The sequence below is a fragment of the Periplaneta americana genome, chromosome 2 (genome assembly GCF_040183065.1).
Source record: "Periplaneta americana isolate PAMFEO1 chromosome 2, P.americana_PAMFEO1_priV1, whole genome shotgun sequence".
Classification (NCBI taxonomy): domain Eukaryota; kingdom Metazoa; phylum Arthropoda; class Insecta; order Blattodea; family Blattidae; genus Periplaneta; species Periplaneta americana.
In genome coordinates, this window is record NC_091118.1 from 74,203,653 (window position 1) to 74,229,022 (window position 25,370).

General features: G+C 35.6%; 1 protein-coding gene across 1 annotated transcript in view; it reads right to left on the reverse strand.

Annotated features, from left to right (window-relative positions):
- Positions 1-1,471: 1,471 nt before the first annotated feature.
- LOC138694336 (trichohyalin-like) overlaps positions 1,472-25,370 on the reverse strand; it is a 236,062-nt gene continuing 212,163 nt past the window's right edge. Inside the window, exon 11 of the mRNA XM_069817954.1 lies at positions 1,472-24,683. Within this exon, the coding sequence (XP_069674055.1) occupies positions 24,264-24,683 (420 nt within the window). The 3' untranslated portion in view covers positions 1,472-24,263. The remainder of the gene's footprint in view (positions 24,684-25,370) is intronic.

The following is a 25,370-nucleotide window of genomic DNA, read 5'->3' on the forward strand; positions in this document are numbered from 1 at the left end:
GGAAGTGAAGTAGTGAGAGGAGTACGACAAGGATGCCCTTTTCAACATCTACTTGGAGGATTTGGTAAAGAACTGTTTTCAGAACATGGGAAGGGTTATAGTAAGAATAAGAAGAATAAAGTGCATAAGAGTTGTTGATTACATGGCGTTGTTAGCAGAAGAGGAGATGATACTAAGGGATATGCTAATGGATCTAAATGACAGCTGTGAGCAGTAAGGAATGAAGATAAGACGAAGACCACAGTTATCGGGAGAGAAATAAAGAATGTAAACACGCGAATTCGAAATGAGGCAGTAGAACAAGTGGTCAGCTTCAAATATTTGGGATGCACTATAAGTTGTAACATGAGCTGCTGCCAGGAAGTCAAAAGGAGGATAGCAATGCCAAAGGAAGCTTTTAACAGAAAAAGGAGCATCTTCTGCACCTCTGGAAAAAGAACTAAGAAAGAGACTACTGAAGTGCTTTGTGTGGAGTGTGGCATTGTACTGGACAGAAACAGGGACATTATGATGAAGTGAACAGAAGCGACTAGAAGTATTTGAAATGTGGATATGGAGAAGAATGGCGTGTGAGAAATGGACAGACAGAATGAGAAATGAAGTTGTGCTAGAAAGAGTGGGTGAAGAAAGAATGATGCTGGAACTGATCAGAAAGAGAAAAAGGAATTGTTCGGGTCACTGGCTGAGAAGAAACTGCCTACTGAAGGATGCACTGGAAGGAATGGTGAACAGAAGAAACGTTTGGGGCAGAAGAAGATATCAGATGATGACAAAATTAAGATATATGGATCATATGCGGAGACTAAGAGAAAGGCAGAAAATAGGAAAGATTGGAGAATGCTGGGTTTGCAGTGAAGAACCTGCCCTTGTGCAGAATACTATGTATGTATATCCTATTTGTTAGTGTATAGTGTATATAGTGAATAAACAGTGTGTCTGCAGGATAAAGACACAAAGGCTTATATAAAACATAAAAGAGATTGATCAACCAACCAGAAGTGGTGAAAGAAGATGTAAAGAAGTAAATGCTTGATGTGTTTAACTCGCTTTGCGAGGAAAGTCCTTTGTCGACTCAAACAGATTGCTATAATGGCAGGAAAGGAGATGGATGTAGAAATAGCTACTGTATATAGAATTAGAAAAGAGGCAAAAAAAAAAAAAGACAATATATTGAAAAGTCCAGGCAAAATTCTCAATAAATATCCATTCTCTAGAAAGTATGATGATTTGGCAAAATCAACAATTATATCCAAAATCCACCAATTCTCTTTTCGAAATGAAATGCCTACATTAAAAAAGATATAGACAGAAATTAATAATGATTATGGATTTCCTAACTTCTCTCGATCTAATCTGCAGCAATTACTGAAAATTATGAAATTAAATACGTGTCACGTAGTGGAAGAGTTTCAAAATCATTTAACATGTAGGTATTGGGTTTAGGATTTATACACCTATGTTAGAAGAAATTAATATTATTGTGCTAATCTTTATTCAATTAACATTTGCTTTATAAAAGTGAAATACACAATATGGTCATTATAAATATAAAATTTTAATGTATAAATATTTTGTATACTGTTTCAACTCTTAACATTAACAATCTTCCAACATTCAATCGAAATTATTTTCTGTATGGTATTTAGAAACATTCAACAACCACTCACTGCTTACTAGAGAGATACTAGATTGTTAATATTTTTATGTATATTCTGAAAAGTTATAAATGAATTCTAAAATTAGGAAAAATTTAATATATATTTTCAGAGATTGACATACATAAAAATATGTTCAGCAATCTGTTTCACAAGAGTCGTTCTGTAAAATACTTGACAAATTTGATACTTATATGCAATGCAAATGTTGATACGATTGACTTAGACTCTATAACTAAGTAAAACATACTTTATGTAAGCTAACTTTGTTTACACAACTATGAGTATAGGCTAATAATTCTGTCATCGATATCACTCATAGGTGCCGACTTCTTTGAAATATTGAGAGGGGGGAGGGGGTAAGATTCTGCACAAAATCTGAGAAAAGCAGAAAACTTTAATTGCTGTTTCTAAAAAATTTCCATACATATATTTCAGAAAATAATATAGTCTGATTTTTCATATAGTACCCATGGAAATTGCTTAACACAAGATGGTTGAAAACTACGGCCCTTATGCACTACCTATTCCCTTTCACTGCTTTGTTCACCCTTTGCTGGTCCTTGCAGTGATGAACATAAGCTATTAGTTTCACTGCCACTACTACAACCCGATTTATCATTCTGTTTTCATTCACTGCAATTTTATTTTGGACAGTTTTCTTTATAAAGTTTATTCATTATCAATAGTCACACCACAATCACTGCTCACTTTAACAAATACACATCCTCGATGATGATCATCACAAAAACAATTACTGGACTGGAAAGTTGATTACAGTTACTTTTAAATTTTGAAACAAATTTAATTGTTTATGATTAATGTTGAACATTAATAATTTGTTAATTGATATTAGGAAAAAATAAAGATGAATACATCGTTAATTTGAACTGTTAATTCCATATGTTTATTTTCACTTGGCAATACTTATGACTAGGGACCGGATTTTTATGTAATTACATATTATATTCCTTTCAACCTAACCGTATATAAATAACAAATCTTTGCGAATCTTGTAATTTCCATTAATATATTAAAACTTGATACTACATATTTACCCCACATTACATATTATAGGTTGGTATTACATAAATCTACATATTTAGGGTTTTTATCTATTTTTACTTCTTTAAAAGGAAAGAAAAAACTTCTGCTGGGGAAGTTTACAATTTGAAACACACAGATTTAAAAAGCCTTTTTACCTATCCAAGAAAGGATATATTTCGGGACGAAACATAACATCCTTAGTTCCAGAAAGTAGTAGAGCACTCAACCCATACCGCCCACTGTAAATATGAGTGAACAAAAGGCAACCTTTCCCATACAACTACATTGTATTGTAAAAATCACTCAGAAAGTAGCGTTAACTTCATGCAGTGAAGTGGGACGAGGATGGCATGATTTGTCTCGAACTATAACTGTTCTGCACACGTCTTAACAAGCTGTTCCCATGCAATTTGCAACCAATTTCTTCCTATTCCTTCCAGGGAAAACCCGTGTCAAGTCTGACATGAGACTTTCAGGTTATTGCTTGACCTCTTTATTTTAAATTTAGTAGACCTACATGGAAATGGGATTTTCCGAGCAATTAGAAAGTATGGTTCTCGGCTGGAATAATCCTACCCTTCTGAATGAGACAGGAATGTCACTTTTCAAACAACAATTTGTAAATGCCTATAGTTTGAGGTTCAGTAGATACTTTGTTTCTTACAGGGAGCAGCTAAAATGCATGTGTCCCACATCTCCTCTTATTTTCTCCTAATCCAGTAAAGCAAAACAGTGCTTGCAGTACTGTTGTGTCATTCATTTCACTCCGTTCTCTAGTTTTAGTATTTACATATAAAGTGCAAGTGAGTTTATCTACTGCTTTTAACTAACTAAAATGGCCCCTGTATCTTCAACTCTAATGACAAAAATAAAATCATGGAATGCGATGGACGAAGCTTTCACTACAGATGGAAAAATAGTAATGTGTCAAGTGTGCAGTAAAAAGTCGGGTGCTCTATGAAATCACAACTGGAGCAACATATAAGAAGTGCTTTACATATTAAGAACAAAAAAACTACACTCTTCAAAAAAACAAGTATTACTTACTCAAATACAACAATCTTCTAATGGAAAAAGTGAGTTCTTCAAAGCATGTGTCATGCTCTAACAGCTGAAAATATTCCATGGTACAAGCTTCACGTTCCTTAGTATCGCTCTTTGCTAGAAAAGTACTGCGGTCGACATATCCCAGATGAATCGACACTTAGAAAGAACTATCTGGATTTATATTATCAAGAGAGTCTGCAGGAGGTGCATGTGAACATTGGCAATTTCCACATTTGGATAGCAGTTGACGAAACAACAGATGTGACTGGTCGCTACATTGCCAATCTCATTGTTGGAAAACTCGACCTGGAAGAAGCTTCCAGACCATTCTTGATCTGCTCAAAAGTTTTGGAACATACCAATCACGAAACTGTGGCATGGTTTGTAAATGCTGGACTTAGGTGCTATGACCCGAGGGAGTTCAAGAGGAAAAGGTGCTTGTATTATACTCTGATGCAGCTGCATACATGCTGAAAGCGGCCGCTGCATTAAAAGTATTCTATTCCAACTTGGTCCATTTCACCTGTGTAGCGCATGGATTTCAATGAGTTGTCGAAGAAGTGCGAAATAACTTTCCTCAAGTAAATAAGCTCATTTCCACAACAAAGAAAGTGTTTCTTAAAACCCCACTGCGTGTGTAGTGCTACAGAAATCAATTAACCAATACCCCTTACCCTCTGAACCAGTTCTAACAAGGTGGGGCACTTGGCTTGAGGAAGTTTTATAATGACAATTTTGAAGCCGTAAGATCTATAGTAAACTCATTTCCAAAAGAATCGGCAATTTGTGTGCGTGAATCGCAAGATTTCTTCAGTGAGTCAAACGTGGAAAGCTCCATTGCTTACATTCATGGAAACTTCAGTTTTATTCCTGACAGTATAAAGAAGTTAGAGACTCAGGTACTTCCGCTACAAGAGTCACTTGATATTGTGGAGGATATCAAAAAGAGACTTACTGTAGTGCGGGGAGATGTTGGACAAAAAGTGTTGGATAAGTTCCAAGCAGTTATGGACAGGAATCCAGGATACTCAACTTTCTTTGCAGTCTGCAGAATCCTCAATGGAGAACTTCAAGATCCTCCTGCCGATACCGTTCCAGGGAAATTCCATCTGTTGAAGTTTGCTTTGGCAACATCCTGTGATGTGGAAATATAAGCGCATATTGACAGACCAGCGACATAATATGACTCCTGAGAACCTCGAAAAATATCTGGTACTTTACTGCACATCAAATATGTAAAATAACTGAAATGTTGCAATTACAAATGTTTCCAGTAAAAACAATACAAAATGAAAGTATAACATGAATAGTAGCGATGTTAATTTTTATGACTTCATGCCTTAAATCAGTGGTCAGTAAAATGTTTATTTTATTGCAATTAACAGCAATTGCAGAACATTAAAAATGTATAAAGCGTGTGAGAATATATTTAAATCAATGAGCTGGAGCGTCACAGTAATTAGTAATTACTAATTATTATGTAATTAGCCTTACACATTGCTTACCGTTGCTTTATGCGCAGTCTTACCTATCCTATACCTGCCAGATATTGATGTTAAATATTTTCATGATTTTACATATTTTGGTACATATTCAGCTTATTTTTCTTACATAAATATGTACATATTTCACACCTTGATATTACATAAAAATCCGGTCCCAGCTTATGATCAATATTTTTCAATCGCAATAGTTGATAAATTTGAACTGAACTGAAAAAATCTGCATCATAGACAAAGAAGTGGAGTCAGTTGCATCATGTGTTTCAGCAATCTCAAAGCAGGAGGAAAAAAAGGGAGGGGGCATTGTGAATTGCGTCACTAGCATGTTCATTGTGGCAGCTGGCCCTCCCTATGGATTTGAAATAACTATTTTTCATTTTTGACTTATGTCCCAGTTCTTCTTTCAAACAAATTAATTATTTTTTTTTATATGAGGAATCTCTATTCGAATTATTTGGAGGGCGAAGTACCCCTATTAATTTTTGTGGGGGGGGGGGGGAGCGACGGCCCCTGCTCTGTAAGTTAAGAGGGCAGAAAACTCCTTCACCCTTTGGAGTCGGCGTCTATGGTCTCGCTTACATGCACAATGCATTGTGGGATATAATGCACATCAGCATCGTGCACAGCAGCGAGTATAGGAAATTAACTTTATAGCTTACAGTATGTATACAATAAATTTCAGTATACAGTATAAACAAAAATGGAATGAATGATCTAGAAAAGATATATACAGCTTTTTTATATTTTGTAATTATTTAGAAGTGCAACAATAACACATTATGAATGTAAAGAAAGTTAGAAATCCCTGATTTCCTTCAGGAACAGAGTTATCACTCCCTAGTCACTTGAAATCCGAAACACTAGGTGGATTTAGTAAGAGCATAACATTACTAATAATGTTCGACATTTTGTTCAGAAAATATAAACCATACAATGACGAAAGAGATAGTGCGCTGTAACTTTACGAGTTCCAGTTTCATACATCATAGTTTACATATCCGTCTACCATTTCAAGACTGTGCACAAGGGTGGGATTTGGGGGTATAACCCTCTCTCTCTTTTGGAAATAAATATTTCAGTGTGATATACAATAATGGTGGTACACACAATACTGGAAACCATAATATTGTAATTAACAATTTAATAAAAACTATATTATAAACAACTTTATGAAAAAAGTTTTCCCTCTTCAAAATCCCTCTTCTTTTAAAAATCTTGCGCACAGCTTGATTTTCGAGAAAAAGAGAGAGGAAAAAGAAAGAATAATTATTGTCAAGTATGTTCATAATACTTATATACAAAAATATACTGCGTTGACTTGAACACAAGCACAAGCATTCGCTATGGCACAAGTGATATGAATTCCACACATATCAACTCTTCCTTTGTACGAGTCCAGTAAAAGTTGTCATAATATTCTGAAGATTCTTGAATATTTTGACAATATCCAATTTCAGTATGAGCTCTGTAGATTTAAAAAACTATTTAGTTTCAATATTTTAACAAATACTAAATAAAAATATTCCATGCCTGGTCAGCTCATGCAAGGGTTTGGGACTGAATTAAGTAAGGCCTAGACTTAACTCTGCATGAGACATCAGGAGGGGGCCTCAACTTCGACATGGCATGTCCCAATGGCTGATAGGGGAAGTTCCTATAGATATATAGGACAGATGTGAATAAGGCTTAGCCAAATAAACACTTGCGGATCAACTGAGGCGAGGAGGATGCTCAACAGTCATGAAGGTGGAAGAGGAGACAAGAACTCCCAATGGAAGAAGGAACGGAAGAGGCACCTCATTTTAGAGAGGGGCAAACCAGGCTCCGAAGTCGTGGTGAAGACAGATGGTTTAGGGAACGGAAATCCCGATTAAAAATGACCTGGCCCTCCAGGTTGGAGGTTGGGTGTGCGGCTAACAACCCACCCTGTAAAATCAATACCGTTAGAAAACATAATGAGCCACAGATTAAGGACGGAAAACATGAAATCAGACCCGGAAAAGATCAAGGACTATTGATTTGTCATTCGCGATGTGGAACGTTCGTTCTCTATACAAACCTGGGGCCATGAAGGAAATGAGTGACCAACTTTTGTCATATAAATTAGATATATGCGCAGTACAAGAAATGAGATGGCCTGGCAATGGGGTAATACACAAACCCAAATATGCATTATTTTATAGTGGAAATAACAATAACAAACATCAATTTGGAACTGGTTTTTATGTAAGTAAATTAATTTTAAATAATATTTTAGATTTACAACTGATCAGTGAGAGAGAATGTGCATTTAGAGTGAAAACAAAGTTTTATAATACTTTAATGTCGATCCATGCACCAACCGAAGAAAAGAGTGAGACAATAAAGGAGCAATTTTATACGGAGCTAGAAAATGCGTATGATAAAATACCCAAATATGACATAAAAATAATCATGGGTGACTTTAATGTAAAGGTGGGAAAAGAGAGATATTTAGAACCAGCCTGTGGGGAACACAGTTTACATGAGGAAACCAATAAAAATGGTAAAATGATGATCAATTTTGCTAATGGAATGGATCTGGCTGTAGAAGAAACTTGGTTCAAACACAAAGATATCCACAAAAGAACTTGGAATTCACTGGACAAACAGACATTTACCAAATCTATCATGTACTAGTGGACAGAAGACACAGTGCATCAATTAATGATGTAAGAAGTTAAAGGGGTGTGGAGATAGGTTCTGATCACTATTTGGTAAGAGCCAAAGTGAGGGTTAAAATAAACTAACTTAATCCAACTAAAAGAAGTGAAATGGTTAAATGGGATATTGAGAAACTGGAGGATGAGGTAATAAGTGAAACATATCGTCGTTGTTACTGTAATAACTCCTATGTGCAACATATACAATTTTTCAGTAGGAAGAAAAAACACATCTATTCATCCTATGCCAGCAGTAGATAGGAGACTGTGAATTCTTACATTTTCGAAACAAAGAAATATAATTACATATAGGAGATTTTATTATTTGCTGTATCACTATTTAAGTTATTTAATAGAGCAAAAATCTGAAAATCGATAAATATGTCACAAAGGAGTTATTGCAGGAACGACGATATGCAGCAAATGTAAAGGAAAGACTTAAGGAGATGGAGAGGAATCGGAAAAATTCTCAGGAATTATGGAATCAAATTAACAACTGTATCAATGATGCAGTGGAAAAAAAGTACTGGGAAAGAAGGAAAACCAACAAGGAATTAATGGTTTGATGAGGACTGTAAGGCAGTGCTGAATGAGAAAAACTTAGCATACAAGAAAATGATAGGAAAGTATACCAGAGCAAATGAAATGGAATACATGGAGAAAAGGAGAGAAGTAAACAGAGTATTTAAAAAGAAAAAGAAGAGCGATCATACAAGATAAACTCCATATATAAACCAACAGTACAACAACCATAATGTTAAGCAATTTTACAGGAAGTTAATTTTTGTAGACGAGGATATTTTAAATCAGTGACGAAATTGATTAGAGACGAGCAAGGGGAAGTAATAGGAAATGAGACACAAGCAATGAAAGTATGGGAAAAACATTATGAACGACACTTTAAGGATGAGGATGGATGTAATGAGAATGAGAATAGAAGGGAAGGATATGATAACGATAACATATTAAGCACAGCTGAACCGTATGTTGACCCACCAGATAAAATTGACATAGATATGACCATAAATAAACTTAGGAACAATAAAGCTCCAGGAGCTGACAACATACCAGCAGAATTAATTAAAAAGGAGGTAAGAAACTAAAGGGCAAAATCTTGGAACTTATAACGATAATATGGGAAACAGAAAATATTCCTGAAGATTAGAAAATTGGATTGATCAATCCCATATATAAAAAAGGGGATAATATGATATGCTCTAATTACAGAGCTATTACTTTGCTGAGCACGGTATATAAAATTCTAACTAATGTTATATATAATAGAATGGAAGGGTACATGGAAGCAATCATTGGGGATTACCAGTGTAGCTTCAGGAAAGGGAGATCAACTGTAGATCAGTTGTATACAATGAAACAAATAAACGAAAAATGTTTGGAGAATCACTTAGTTATACATCATCTTTTCCTGGATTATGAAGCAGCATACAATAATCTACAGATGGTCAAGATATGGGAACCCACGTGAAGGCTTGGAATACCAAAAAAAAAAACTAGTGGAACTGTGTACGATGTTATATAATGAAACTCAGGCTATTATTAAAAGAGGAAAAACATCTGTCTAATAAAATTAAACTGGAGAAGGGGGTAAGACAAGGTGATGCCATGGCCCCACTATTATTTAACATGGCACTAGAAATAGCAATTCAAAAGGGGAAAATACAAACAAAAGGATCCATATTCAATAAGTGTAGCCAAATTCTAGTTTTTGCCGATGATGCCATTACTGGAAGAAAGTTAAAAGATGTAGAGGAAACATTAATAGCATTAGATGCGCAAACTAAGGCACTGGGATTCAAGACCAATGTCAAAAAATCTAATTACAAGAAAATTTCTAGAAGCTATGAACCTCAGAATATTACCAACAACAAAAGGAATAAAATACTAATTGGAGGATATATTATGTTTCAAGAATTTGTATATCTTGGTTCGTTATTAAGACATAATAATGAATTAAAGTCCTGTGCCGTGGTGTCGTGGTCTAAGGCATCCTGCCTACAATAGGTAGCAAAATCCGGTTGCGAATACCAGCTATACCTCCATTCTGGTTAGATGATCGTCCACCTCTGTTTCGACATGTGGGCGTGAGGCCAGCAGCCGGCAGGTCAGTCTAGGCCCTTCACGGGCTGTTGCGCCATGGATTATGAATTAAAAGATGAAATTCAGAGAAGATTTGAATCGGTGATTTGAAAAGGGAAACAAGTCCACAATTTTGCTAAAATGAGTTAAGATATATGTTTTGTTTCTTAGTCCTTCAGCTTCTATTGGTGTAAAAGAGAAAGTTTTCTTGCATGAACTGTGCTTGTAGTAGCAGGTTAAAAAACTCACTGTTTTTATAAGAGAAATAAGTCCTGGACTAGTTATCATTTTCAAAAAACAGATAGCATTGATTACTCATTATTTGTTTTATTTTTGTGTTGGTAAGATTTATTTACTTGATTAATAGAGTATGTTGGTGATACTGTAATATTGTTTATTTTGATAGCTGCCTGTAGTAAATATTACAACATTATTAGTTATTTTTGTGCTGCTTATAATGGATGGTTCTGAAGGCGAATCTCCAAGAAAGAATCAGAAAAAAGGAGTTCGAAAAACTGAGGATTATACTCATGCAAAGAGAAAAAGGTCTCGCTTAGCTGGGAAGGAGTATGTTACTGAAAAGGGTAAGGTTATGAACAGCAATAAACCGGGTCCTAATTGTAGTTGCCAGTTGAAGTGCACAAATACATTTTCTGATTTTGATAAAATAGTTATTTTATCACAGAGACTTAATGGATCTACAAAAAATGAACAAGATGCCTTTCTAATGGGACTGATAGAGAGCAAACCAGTACAGAGAAAAAGACCACGAAAAGAAGACAGTACATAGACAAGAAGATCATCATTCATATTTCATGTGCTATTAGGTTCTAGAAGAGTTCGTGTTTATAAACAAGGATTTCTGAACTTGTATGCTGTCTCTGGGAAATCTGTCTACCGCTTAATGTCTCTTATACTTTAAGAAAAATCTCCTCTTGATAATCATGGGAAGCATGTAAATCGTGGCAATGCAGTACCTGAAACAGCAATTCGTAAAATAGATCAACACATCAGGGCATTTCCTAGACACAAAACACATTACTCAAACAAACCTCTCAGATACCTAGACCTACAACTTAATGTTAAAAGGATATATCAGCACTTCTGTGCAGAGAACAGAGATTTAGCTAATAGTGTGAAGTATGAGTACTATCTGAAGTATTACAATGAAAACTATGGATTTAGATTTGGTCGTCCTCAGGTGGATGTGTGTTCGAAGTGTGAGGATTTAAAAGTAAAAATCAAATCTACATCACTGAATGAAAATGCTAAAAGGGTTGCAGTTGCGGAATTAGTGATTCATAAAAGAAGAGCAGCTAGTTTTAAAATAAATTAGAGGAAGTAAAAAAAATTGCCAAGAAGATGATAGTGTTGCAGCTATAGTTTGGGATTACATGCAGAATATCCAACGTCCAGCTTTGCTTGTACAGGAAATGTTTTATCTCCAAAAACTATGACTTTATTTATTTTGCATACATGGTATAAAGTCAGACAATGCACACTTCTTTATATATCATGAAGGTCAGGCCAAAAGAGGACCAGATGAAGTTTGTACCTTTTTGCAAGATTACTTTCATCAGCTTCCACCAACTGTGAAGACACTTTATGTGTTCAGCGATACTTGTGGTGGACAAAACAGAAATCACACAGTTGAGCGATTTTTATTGTCATTAACAATGACAGAAAATTCCATATTATACACAAATACTTTCCTGAAAGAGGACACTCTTTCTTACCATGTGACTGCGATTTTGGTCTCATAAAGAGTGTCTTTCGATGTCATGATTGAATGTATACTCCACTTGAATATATTTCACTAATATTATCAGCTAGGAAATGCCCAAACTCTTTCGTGGCAACAATAGTAACGTCTGAAGATGTTATGGATTTAAAAACATGGTGGCAGATATATTTCAAGGAAACAACCAAAGCTCTTCCTCATCCTGGCAGTCCTCATTGTGAACCTGGGCTGACTCTTTCAAAGTATAAGCATCTAATCTATGATGAACATTTTGGCTACATCGAAGCATGTGAGTACATTGACAGCATTAAACAGCATTCTTTCAAGTTGGCAAAAAGTAATGCGAGTCCAGATCTGCCTTCCAAAAAAAGTGTATGATATAGCCGGTGTCCCAGTCAACAATAAGAAGATAGCAGATGTTGGGAAAATAGTGCAGTGTATCCCAGACGAACATCAGTACTTCTACCAGAACATTCTGTCATGGCTAACAACTGTTGTTGTTGATCTTGATGAGCAGGCCTAGAAGGTAATAAGTTATTGACAGTATTTTTTAACGTCTGTATAGCAGGATATGTTAAGAGAAATGTATCACAGCATTGTTTTCTTTAATAATGTAGCAATTAAAGCAATAACGAAAATATTACTACCGGTACTTTCCACAACATGACATAGAATTATTTTATAAAGGAAACAAGTCCTAGACATAAAAAGTGTTCTGTAAGTCACAGATATTTCAATAGCTCGAATAATGAATAGTTCTACAAGTGTACATTTTTCCTTTTTTAATGTCCATGATTGTGTTTTTCTTACACTAACCCTAAGTTCTACATTTCATAGTGATAGTTTCATTCATCTCTACAATGTTTCAAATAGCTGTAGTAAAAATGAATGGAAGGTCAAGAGCACTGGTCCTTTTAAGTCTTCTTATTGTTTGACTATTAGCTTACTGTATATCATTGCTTTAAACATCATGTAGGACCAGGAAGTTTATGCCTTAAAAACTTACTAAATATGCACTAATAAAATCCCATATTTCTTGATATCACTAATAAATAATAATAATAAGCAATAAATGTAATAAATTATAGGTCAAACTAGATGTGATTAAACTTACATTTATTGTTGAGAGCGGCACACTACTATGCTGTGAGATATGCTAGGTGTGCCGCGAAACTTTCAATACTTTTCTGGTAAAAATAATTATAATAATTTCACTCAATACCAGTTTCCAAAAAGAGAATATGGTGCTTTAATTTTTAAAAATCTAAAGTATGCATTTTTATGCAACATAAAATCAGATTTAATGAGCTTAAACGTAAAAATATGCCACAATAATATATCATGAAATATTATGCATTTATATATAAAAAAAAACAAAATATGCAAATCATCATCATCATATCCCTCACGTATTAGACCCTACAGGATCTGTTACGGTCTCATGCCAGCGCTTTCGTGGTCTTCCCAATTTCCTCTTTCCTCTTGGTACATAAGTAAGAATCTGTTTAGGCCATCTAGTGCGATCCATCCTTTCAACATGTTTTTTCCACTGAAGTCGATATTGTTGAACAGAATTAACTATAGGATCCATTTTGAGTTCCTGCAATATGTCCACATTTTTACGGTGTTCCAGCAAAGAGCATCCCGCTGTTCGTCTCATGAACCTCATTTCCGCTGTCGTCAGCCTTTGCTCATCAGCTTTTCTGATTGTCCATGCCTCGCTACCGTAAGTGAGGACCGGTCGAGCTAGTGTTTTATATACCTTTAGCCTTGTATGTTTCTGAACATGGGAGGATTTGAAGACGGCATTAATGACGCCAGTGATTTTTATAAATTTAGATATTTTGTTTGACATATCTTCATCAGTGATGTAAGAGAGGTTATAACCTAAATAGTTAAATGAGTTAACACGTTCAATTAAAGTATTATTTATCATGATCTTACTTGGAATTGGGTTCTCTCCCGAAAATACCATGACTTTTGTTTTCTCTTTTGAGATTTCCATATTGAAATCAGAGGCGATTATTTGCAAATTATAAATGGCTCTTTGTAAAGCATCCTCTGTTTTAGCGATAATAACCTGATCGTCGGCAAACATTAGTGTATCGAGAACTGTGTTTCGATTAATTTGAATTCCAGCATGATGACTTTGCCTCCAAATGTATAAAATATGGTTCATATATATAATAAACAACAGAGGGGAAAGACCGCACCCTTGTCTAACACCTTGGTTGATGGAAGTCCAGCTAGTAGTTCCGCGTTCAGTTCTTATGGCAATTTCATTTTGTTGATATAAATTATAAATGGAGAGAATGATTTGGTTTGGCACATTATCATAGCGTAAAATCTCTAAAAGTTTATTTCTATCAACTCTATCAAAAGCTTTTATGAAACCAATAAAAGCTAAGTGGGTTGGAATATTAAATTCTCTGTGCTTTTCAATTAAAATCTTCATGGTGAAATAGCTGTCACAACATGATCTTCCTTTTCGGAATCCATTCTGGAAATATGCAAATATATGCAACATAAAATTTGGTCGTGAATAGTTTAGTTTGAAACATGTTATTTCACACTGCTTAATGACGTAAATTAAATTGTATTAAGATGTAGGGAACATTTTTTTTTGTTTAGTCAACTGTCCAAAGACATGTCTGAATCTCACAAGAGATACCAAGAAAGCACCACTTATGAGGAAACTAGACCAGGAGATAATGGGGTAGGAGCCAGTTCCTTTCTTCCTCCACTGCATACATCATTGACTAGCTACATATTACACTAGTCAGATGCATACATACAATAATTGTTCTTCCTCTGACACATATCGTCAAGTAAGATATACTGCCTGATAATAGATGTACATATCAGCCAGAACCTCAATCAGAGGAAGTCTAACAGACAATAATTAATTTACTGAACTCAATCCTGGAAGTTTTTTTTATTAAGTCAAATACAAGGGTCCGTCTATGCTTATCTATTTAGAGACAAATTAACTAAATGTTATTTTTTAAAAATGTGTACAAATAAATTTTAGTTAATTTGTCTCTAAATAGATAAGCATAGATGGACTCTTGTGTTTGATTTAATAAGACTATAGCTTATCGGATATCCACTATGGCTTTTACATTTTCAATCCTGGAAACCAAAATCCATTTGCTGCCTTAAACCAACAGACATAAATATGGATTATTTGGAGAGTTCTTAAATAAGCTAAATATTATCACTAAATTAATACGATTATACTGCATAAATGCATTAAAATAGAAGTAATTCTGTCACAACGTGGATTCGAACTCAAGGTGAAAAGATTACAGAGCCGAAGCTCTGACTCTAAGCCACTCTGTAATCTTGTGAACACTCGCCTATGGGTCATCCCATGACAAAGTGAACCTGATTCCAAAATTTTCAAACATCTTATATTACATCGAATTTTAAAGACTTTGCAAGAGAAAACACTGAAGTTATCCGTGAATGAAGAAATATGGATATCAGTTCACCATTTATCAAGAAATTACGGTTTAAAGAGAGTAGTGGAAACTTGCAGGCCTGAACTAGATTTTGTACTGTAAATCAGTATTACTGTATTAAACTTCCCATTCCATTTGAACTTTGAGAGATCATTTGCTGTGATTTAGAAAATGAACACTGCGAGACTGATCTGACTGCAGTCAAAGCATTATTTCAAGTTCTATGAATCTGATAACTTGATTATTGGTTTTACATATCTATTAGAACTAATGAAATACGAGATATTTAAGCCCTATTCTGACTCTGATAGAGACAATAAATGTGAAAATGACGATTGAAGAGAAATGCAAGAACAGACCTTCCGAACTGTAGCTCCTCAGAGCGACTGTCTTCGTACCCCTTCTATCTCACCCACCTTTTCTACCAGCGCACAGTGGGCCAGAACCAGGTAAAAATGAGACAAAAGTAAAAAAAAAATCACATGTTCATAATTATCTTTTTGATGCTCTGAGATGAAAGTAGAGATGTTAAAGAATACAGAAGTGACCTTGAAACCATCATACGGACTTTATTTGTCTACTGTTGGCTGCCCTGAATGTTACATTTGTAGCGACACATGATACATGAGCGCTGCATCAGCAAGTGTGGCAGTGTATAAAAGGTTGATTTTCTTAGTGTGTACTGAAGATAATAGTGATATGATGGCAGCTATAAATACTTCAGACCGTGAGTTTCAATTTGCATATTAACCTTTTACAAAATAAGTTCGTTAATAATAACATATATTGTGTTAAGTTTAGCAGACACTAATGAGATTATGAAGTTAATTTATATGGATATGTTTAGACTTTTAAAAATGTCCTTCACGTTTCTTCACGCCAGTTTCTTCTTTGAGCTATCAGTCATATCTTACAGAGTATAAATTTGAAATCTCAGTTTGCCGTTTTTGCCCCTTTCTTGTAGGGAATCATTTTTCTGAGACGTTGTAATTTTCATTGCTATTACAGGTGGGCGACGCTTTTCACGTCAGGAACTTTTCGAAGTGTTGCTGTCAAACAAAAATGAAAAGAAATGCATATATGACTTCATAATTTCAGAATTAGGAATAGATAATAATTATTCTGAAGATTTCTTTTCAAAATTGAAAGCTAAAGTAGAGTCATATTATAATAACTTTAACACAAGGTGGAAAAAGTGCCACAGTATGAAAGAAAGATTCGAGACAAAATACAGTGACTGGTTAAGCAAGAAATTTGAAATTCCTTGTTACCAAATTTCTTGCCCTCAAGATGAATCAAATACTAGCAGTTCTATATCAGTTAGTTCTTTCGGCCATCTGAGAAAACTGTTTCCTAGAGTAGTATCAAATCAAAGAGAAGGAAGACGGAACAGCTCAGAAAATCAGGTAGTACTGATGAGCTTGTATTCGCCACTCAATTAAGTCTAAAAAGTTCTGAGAAAAACTGATGCAGCCAAATTAATTGAAAGTGCAATGAGTACCCCTATTCGAGCAACAAAAATATTAACTTCCTACAAAAAAACTTCCTCTGAAAGCATAAAAAAATATACAAGCAATGAAGCCTTAGCACTTATAACAGATACTAAGCTGTCTAAACACCAGTATTCTATTCTGAGACTTGGAGCCAAATGTAGAAAGGCAGATTTATACCCAACCTATAATAGTGTACGTGAGGCTAAGCTTCAGTGCTACCCAGATAAAGATTGTATTACTATAACTGAAGTTAGTGCTGAAATAAGCTTACAAGGGTTGCTCGACCATACAGTTAAACAAATTGTTAGAAGCATAGAAATGATCCCGTCTCATTTTTTTGAACAGAATAACCTGACATTGTTCAGTAAATGGGGTTGTGATGGGAGCTCAGGCCACAATGAATTTAAGCAGAAACTTGCTGATGGACACTCTTTTACTGATAGTGAAATTTTCTTGGTGTCATTTGTACCACTATTACTGCATAGTGAGAAAGATGACAAAACAAACACTTTGTACTGGGAAAATCCATGGCCATCTTCAACTAAATATTGCAGACCTATAAACATTAAATTCAAACATGAAACAAGTGATCTGATAAAAGAAGAACTTGACTGCATTAATAATCAAATAAACAATATTCAATCAACAGTAGTTGACTTTAATAATATTGCAGTTGAAATAAAGCATGAACTGGAAATGACCATGGTTGATGGTAAAGTATGTAATACAGTTATGGAAAACAAATCTGCACAAGTGTGTCATATTTGTGGAGCGTCGTCAAAGCATATGAATGATATAGATTCTGTGCAACAAAGAACTGTGGATCACAAGTCATTTTCTTTTGGATTGTCGATTCTTCATGCTTGGATCCGTTTTTTTAGAATGTCTCCTTCATGTGGCCTAAAGACTCGATTTCAAGAAAGGCAAGCTCGTGGTAAAGATAATGAAATCATGAAGCTTCGAAAAGAATCAATCCAGAAAACTTTTCGAGCCAAAATGGGACTCATAATAGATAGACAGAAACTGGGTGGGAGTGGTACCTCAAACGATGGCAATACGGCGTGCCGGTTTTTGCTAATCCTCAACTAGCTGCTACAATAACTGAAGTTGATGTAGAAATTGTATGACGTTTCTCAGTTATTCTTCAAGTGATTTCTTGTGGAAAAGATATAAATAGTGAGCATTTTAATGACTATGCACTTGAAACTGCAAAGCTCTTTGTACAGAAATACCCCTGGTTTCACCTTCCTGCGAGTGTCCACAAAGTGTTAATTCATAGATCTCAGATAATAAGTTCAGCCATGTTTCCTATAGGACTATTATCGGAGGAAGCTCAGGAGGCTCGCAACAAAGACATTAAAAGGTTCCGAGAACATCATACAAGAAAAAACTCTCGTATCAATACAATGACGGATTTAGTAAAAAAATCCGTTAGTGTTGTCGGATCCTCTCATTTCTAGTTTAAGAAGGTCACATGAAAAGCCTTCCAGTACTCTCCCTGACGAGGCGAAAAGCTCACTGCAGTCTCGAAGTGGTGGAAATGGAAATGAAGAAGAGGAAGAGCAAATTGCAGAGGCAGAGGAACTGGAGGAGGAGCAGCAGCAGCAGTCAACCAGTGCAGAGGAATGTGACAGTGAATAGCAAGATGGTTTCTTATACGTAAAATAACTAAAATGTGTAATTATTAGTTTTTTCTATAAGAAATGTATCTTATTTTAAGTATGGATATGAATTTTACCTTTCATCCATGTCAAAAAGCTGACGAAATACTTTTGTCTCATTTTGACCGCAGTCTGGCCCACTATGCAGTGTGGTCATAGCGTTCTAGTTGCGCTCGATTATATCAACATTTGCAGCAGCAGGTGTACAATACACGTACTGCAGTTTAAAGAGATCTGGAACATGGCAAAATCTAAACCTGTGAAGAAATACTACTTCCAAAGGAAATGGGAATATAATTATTTTGTTGTTGAGGAAGACAAAAGAATTGCTTGTTTACTGTGCCCCATCCAATTTATTTCTACTTGCCATTTCAATATTAAATGGCATATCAACAATGCCCATGTTAAGAATTATGGAATAGACAAACATTCAGGTAAGTTCATTATTACGAACTGTATACTGATTATTTATTTATATGCTGTTAAATTAAGGACATCACTCGTGTTCATTTTGTATTGAAATGGATAGTGACATTTAAATTAACTTTCAAGATTCATTACTTAAATGCTACAAATTTATGTTTCCGTAGATGATGATAGGAGGAAAGTTTTGCAAAATCTAAAGCAGGCTAGGTACAAAGAAATATCAAAGAAACTACCGACAGAAAATCTAGCATAATCATAAACCTTGAAACGACATAACACATTATAAATACAATGACTTTATTACAATTCTTTTTGAAAATTACAGTGCCGCCAATGATGGATCTTCCACACGCAAAGAATGTCAACAACTCTACGCAGAAGTCGATCATCCCCAATAGAAGTGGAATGAGGCTGACACCATATTTCCCCTACTTACGGGTCCTGCAGGCTGTGCAAGAACATAGTGCAGGACCAACAGCATCAGCAACTCATGAATTTAACCCAGGATCATCTGTGCTAATAGAATTTTATAGTGACACTAGAAAGACTTTATATCAAAGCATAAGTATGCAGCCATCTGCCACAGTAATGTAGATGAGGATGATGATATGAAAATAATGTGCATAATCTGATGTGTCATATTATATATGTAGATATGAGCAAATTGTGTGCGTCCTTTCCCAACCAGTAATGAAATAGGTATGTGAGAATTTACATTTTATATGATGTTATACCGCCAGCATTCCATTGTAAGATGTTTAGTTGATTCTGTACCATTAAAGTAGTCCCCGCCCGGAGATCCGATTGGGGGACTATTTTACCTCCGGATAATTTTACCTTAATGGTACTCATTTCATATTGGAGTTAAATGGCAAGTTGTAGCCGATTTAAGTGAACACCATATTTTAACGTTTTGGTGGCTACTTCATTCACACACAACCCCCAGAATGTCTGGAGGACCACACCTGCTGTTGGTCGACGGGTCCATTGGACCTAGCTGGGAGATTTTTGTGATCACCAGCTTTCCCTCCTTAAGCCACTGGAGGACGATTTTAGTGCCATAGCAGGTCAGCACTAGGAACAGAAAAGTAGAAAGAGGAGGAAGGAAAGGGAAATGAACCCCTAGGCCTCGATTCCTCACTAATATTAAGAGCATCAAAATGACAATAGAAGAAAAAGCACTGATTCAATATGAAAAACTTATCAGATTACCAGGAAACAATTGGGATTCATACAGTCCTCTCTGTAGATTGAAAACTCAAAAAAGTTTCATATCCATTGTTCAAGAATTAAAACAGAAAATCAATATCCCGAATTTAAAAGAAAACTTACAAATTAAACCAAATCCTTTAACTCTATTAAATACAGACTATAATCTAAATTTAACAGAAGAAATACTTAAATCAGAAGTAAACACTGAAATACTGAAACAGTTGTCTTTAGAGACAATTAATATTAGGTACCCTCCACAAAACTGGCTTCATTTATACACCGACAGATCCTTGATCTCCAGAGAACAAGGTGCCGGTGCAGGTGTTACGTGCTGTCTCTTCTCACTTTAAGATCTCTTGGATATGGAACAACAAGTTTTGATGGTGAAATCATTGCAATAAGTGAATGTCTCAGGAATCTTCTATGCCACATCAATAAATTTAGGAATGCAGTTATATTGTCAGACTCCAAAGCAGCTATTCTATCAATCGTCTCTAAACACACACCTTCATCTCAAACAGCAGAAATAATTAAAATGCTCTCTCAATTAATATCACTCAATAAAAGAATTGTATTCCAATGGATACCATCCCATTGTGGAATCCTGGGAAATGAGAATGTGGATGCTTTAGCAAAGAAGGGCAGCACTGCTACTTACAGACCTGTTACTAAATCTACGTATTACTCTGTGAAGAGATTTATTAAATCTACATACTTAGACTTCAACAAACAAAATTTGATAACTCAAGCCCAAGGGAAAAAATGGAACTCTCTGCATCAAAATCCACAGTTAATTCCCGATTTACCACGAAAATCGTCTGTAGCTGCATTTAGATTGGCAACAGGCCATGATTGTTTGGCCAAACACCTGCATAGAATTGGAATATATCAGTCCCCTAACTGCCCATTGTGCAACTCAAACCAAGAAATGGATTCGGAACATCTCAAAATCTGTGCTTCAGTGGCTAGTCATGATAATATCTTTGAAAAATATTGGAGTGCAAGAGGTCAAATGACTTTATTGTCAAACGCCTGGCATTAGAAAGCAACAACAACATTTTATATGAGTTCAGTGGACCTTTGGACATACATCAGAGACGATAAATTAAATAATTCACACCATGTCCCACCTATGACATTTGACTATCCCACCAGTGATAACAATTAATAATTTATATTTTGCGTGTAACTGTAATAAAATTGTTCTTTTTTTATGCAGACCACAGAGAAGTATAATTCCTCTTGTATCACTCTGGAAGTTCTTGAATTTATTTTACCAAGCACTTCACAGAACTTTAAAAAAGCTTCATAAAGTGTCATGCATTTTTGCTCCCAACTGTGATAAGATTTCAAAATTGAATAATATTAAAACTCAGGCAAAGATGTCTTTAAAATTCATAACATATGGAAGATTTTAATGTCAAGAGTGCATATCATAGTGGTTTTTCACTTTTGTTCCTATTGTTTCATTTATCACATGAGCAGAAAACATACAATGCAAATGTCCCACCCATGACAATGGAATGGCCCTTAAGTAAATAAGTTTACCACAGGGGGCATTTCGAACCACTGTAACGGGCAGTTTTTCTTTTTTTAACCACCATTCAGCTTTATTACAACACAATGTTGGAAAGGAATGATTTACCCCTTATCAGTGCAGATCTAGATTGGAACTATTAAAACACAATTCTTTTAAAAGAAATTCTCGTGTGAAATGAGCTGAAGCCTACCTGCGCATGTGCAAATTCACTTTTCTGAGACTTAGAAAATTCCAGTAGGCTATTTTCTTTGGGACCATTGTACATGTGCGGAGTATGAACACCATGACAACTCACAGAGAATACATGAGAAGAAGACAACAGTAATTGACTAAAATTCCACCAAAAATTGCTGCTTAAGAAGCTATTTAATCTGTTGAATTGAAATACCGTTCACGTTTCCATTCCCAAGTTTGAGTATGAAGCAGGATTCGAAATGGACCGGAGCGGATTTGGTGAATTTAAGAAATCTTTCCATTTCGTCTTGTAATAAATGGCTATTGAAATATTTGGGGCTAAGAGGAATGAAGTTACAGGAGAATGGAGAAAGTTACACAATGCAGAACTGCAAGCATTGTATTCTTCACCTAACATAATTGTTGTTGTTTAGTCAGCTGTCTGAAGACAGGTCTGAACCTCACAAGTGATACCAACAAGGCACCACTAATGGGTAGTGTGGCCAATACCTTTCCCCCTCTGTTGCATACATCGCCAATTAGCTACATATTACACTAATCAAACTTCACAAACATATAAACAATTGTTCTTCCTCTGATACATACCATCAAGTGAGATGTAGTGCCTGATAACAGATGTACATATCAGCCAGAACCTCAATCAGAGGTGATAACATAATTAGGAACATTAAACCCAGACCTTTGAGATGGACAGGGCATGTAGCACGTATGGGCAATCTAGACATGCATATAGAGTGTTAGTTGAGACAAGAGGGAAAAAGATCTTTGAGGAGACCGAGACTTAGATGGGATTTGAGGGAGGTTGGATATGATGGTAGGGACTGGATTAATCTTGCTCAGAATAGGGACCGATGGCGGGCTTATGTGAGGGCGGCAATGAACCTCCGGGTTCCTTAAAAGCCATATGTAATAAATGGCTATTGTCTGTTACAGATTGTTTTAATTTGGTATTAATTGTAGACATAAATGATATTTCAGTACACTTTCCAATTAAGTGTGAATTAAATAAAATTGTTGAAGACACTGACAATGATACTGTCAGCGCTGCTTTATTGTACGTATTATAGGATTTGTATAATATCTCGCCAATTTATAATACTCTTGCAGTTTGCCATTGAAATGTCTGATTTGAGTATCACTGAGGTTCTGAATAATAGCGAGATGTTAATGAAATTAAAAGGACCGGAATTCAGCAACACTTTATGCTCCATATCGAGCTAATGACCAGGTATCATAGGCCACTGCTAGGCAGCAAACGAATTTCTTATTATTCAAACTGCGACCTGAGTGTCCATATCAAAGACTTTGCAAAACAAAGGTTCCAGTCATAATGCAGGGCCAGAAATCGTTTTTTTCTAGTAATAATATACACATCGAAGTAAATTATTAAAGATGTCTCTGTTTTATTCTATATAACATATATACAGGGTGAGTCATAAGTATGTTTGGAAAATGTATGATGAAAAATAAGAACAATTTCTTATATGAAAATTTGACGGAAAATGCTTATTTATTGGAATAATAGGGACTTTCGTTTTCATATTATTGTGTTGTTTTTGTTTTGATTTTGTTCCAGTGTTTGTTTACAAACAACATATTGACAAGACATTAGTACATTGTTTTTGCTTTGAATGGACGCGGTGGTCCAGTGCCCTGGCCACCCAGATCATCCGACCTCATCCCATTAGATTTTTACCTTTGGGGTCACTTGGAAGGCTGTCGTCTATGCAACACCAGTGAATGATGCAGAGGAGGTATTGTAATAAGGTTGAAAATGTAGCCCATTGATCCGTGATGTCAACATGTTGTTTGAGCAAACTCAGCAGTCATGTGTATGTCGTGCTTAGCCATGCGTAAACAATGGAGGGGAACACATTGTGCACCTTTTGTAAACGTTAAATGACAAGCTTCCGAACATTACTTGTGACACAACAAAAAAGGAACAAAAACAAAGTATGATCATTTCTCCAATAAATAAGCATTTTCTGTCAAATTTTCATATAAGGAATTGTTCTTATTTTTCATCCAAGAGCACGCTCTTATGACTCACCCTGTATATTATATATATATTTTTTTTCGGCTGAATGAAGTGACTACCAGTTTGTGGTTTCCGTTTATGTGAATATGATGAGAGGGATAATTTCATAAGATGTATGCCCAAAATTTTTATATTAAGCTTAATTGATGTGTATAGAGTCTATAAATATTTCATAGTAATACTTGGTGTCATTTCACTGGCCATTATTCATTAATTCTATCGTTGTCGTCATCAACAGTACTGTGTCCACGAAAATAACAAAGCATTCTGGTTCATGAAAACACTCATTTTCAATTCTGACATGAAGCGAGTATTTAAAAAGATCATGTTCCTTTGTCTTGTCAAGAAACAATCAACTTGAACATGGAAGAACTGTTAAAACATGTTAAAACCTGTACAAATATTCCTGTCTGTAAAAAAAAAAAAAAAAAAAAATGTCTTTCAAAAATGATTTCCGTAAAAATTTATTTCTTACATAACGCGAGTTTTGCAAAAACAGCCCTCAATTTCATTCTCATTTCTTTTGTCTCTTCCCGCTTCCTCTCCCTTGCTTGCTGTCTCCTGGCGAGACGTTCACGTCTCTTTTCTTCTGTCTCAAGTGCTCGGCGTTCCCTAGCTCTTGCCAGCCGTTCCAGCCGCTTCTCCTGTGTCAAGCTTGCTTCGTATCTGGCATTTCGCACGCGGTCCTTAGCTTGACGTTGCAATCGTTCCATTGGTGTTTCCTTTGCTCGGCGTCTGGCCCTCCGTTCCCGGTCTTTCGCTAGCTGTATTGTCTTCTTCTGGGCTCGTACAATGGCACGGTGCATGGGTCTGTTAGCGAGCACCTCCATCCTCTGCCGGATTATCTCTGCCACACGAGGACGAACTAGTCTTATTTCAGGACCCTAAAAACATAAGGATAAAAAATAAGAGTAATGAAGATGACATATACAAAGTCATTCATAAGTCCGTGAAACATTTTATAAATCACCAAAAAATAAACTACATGACAGATAATGGTAATTCTTACACTGACAGAGAGAGAGAGAAACTCTTCACATTTCTTTTAAGTAAAAACCCGTACTCATAGTTGTTGTGTCGTAGTTTGCTGCTAGGAGGTAGTAGTAGCAAATATGGCTTTCAGTAAACGTAAGCAGTCATTTTGTGCGTTGGAATACGCAAGAACCTCGTCCATTATGACTGTGCAGCAACAATTTCAAGCAGAATTCTAGAAGGCAGCACCTGCTTACAACATTATCAAGAATGGTATGAGTAATTCCAGATTTACATGAACATTATGGGAAAATGCCTGATGCCACAGCTGAATGAAGATAGGAGTAATGTTTACATACATCCTTCAACACGGTGGCTGTCTGGCTTACAATCAAAAAGACGTCCGAGGGTATCTCAATCAAAACTTGCCACTAAGGTGGAAAGGACATACAGGACAAGAGGATGATATGTTAATGTGTAATGTTGTTGTAGTTGTGATTTGAGTTGGTGAATGTGTTCTGCGTAGGTTGAATTATTGTGCAACATAAACACCGACATGAAAGTACTAAACATCCAGCCAAAAGACCAGAAACTTGACA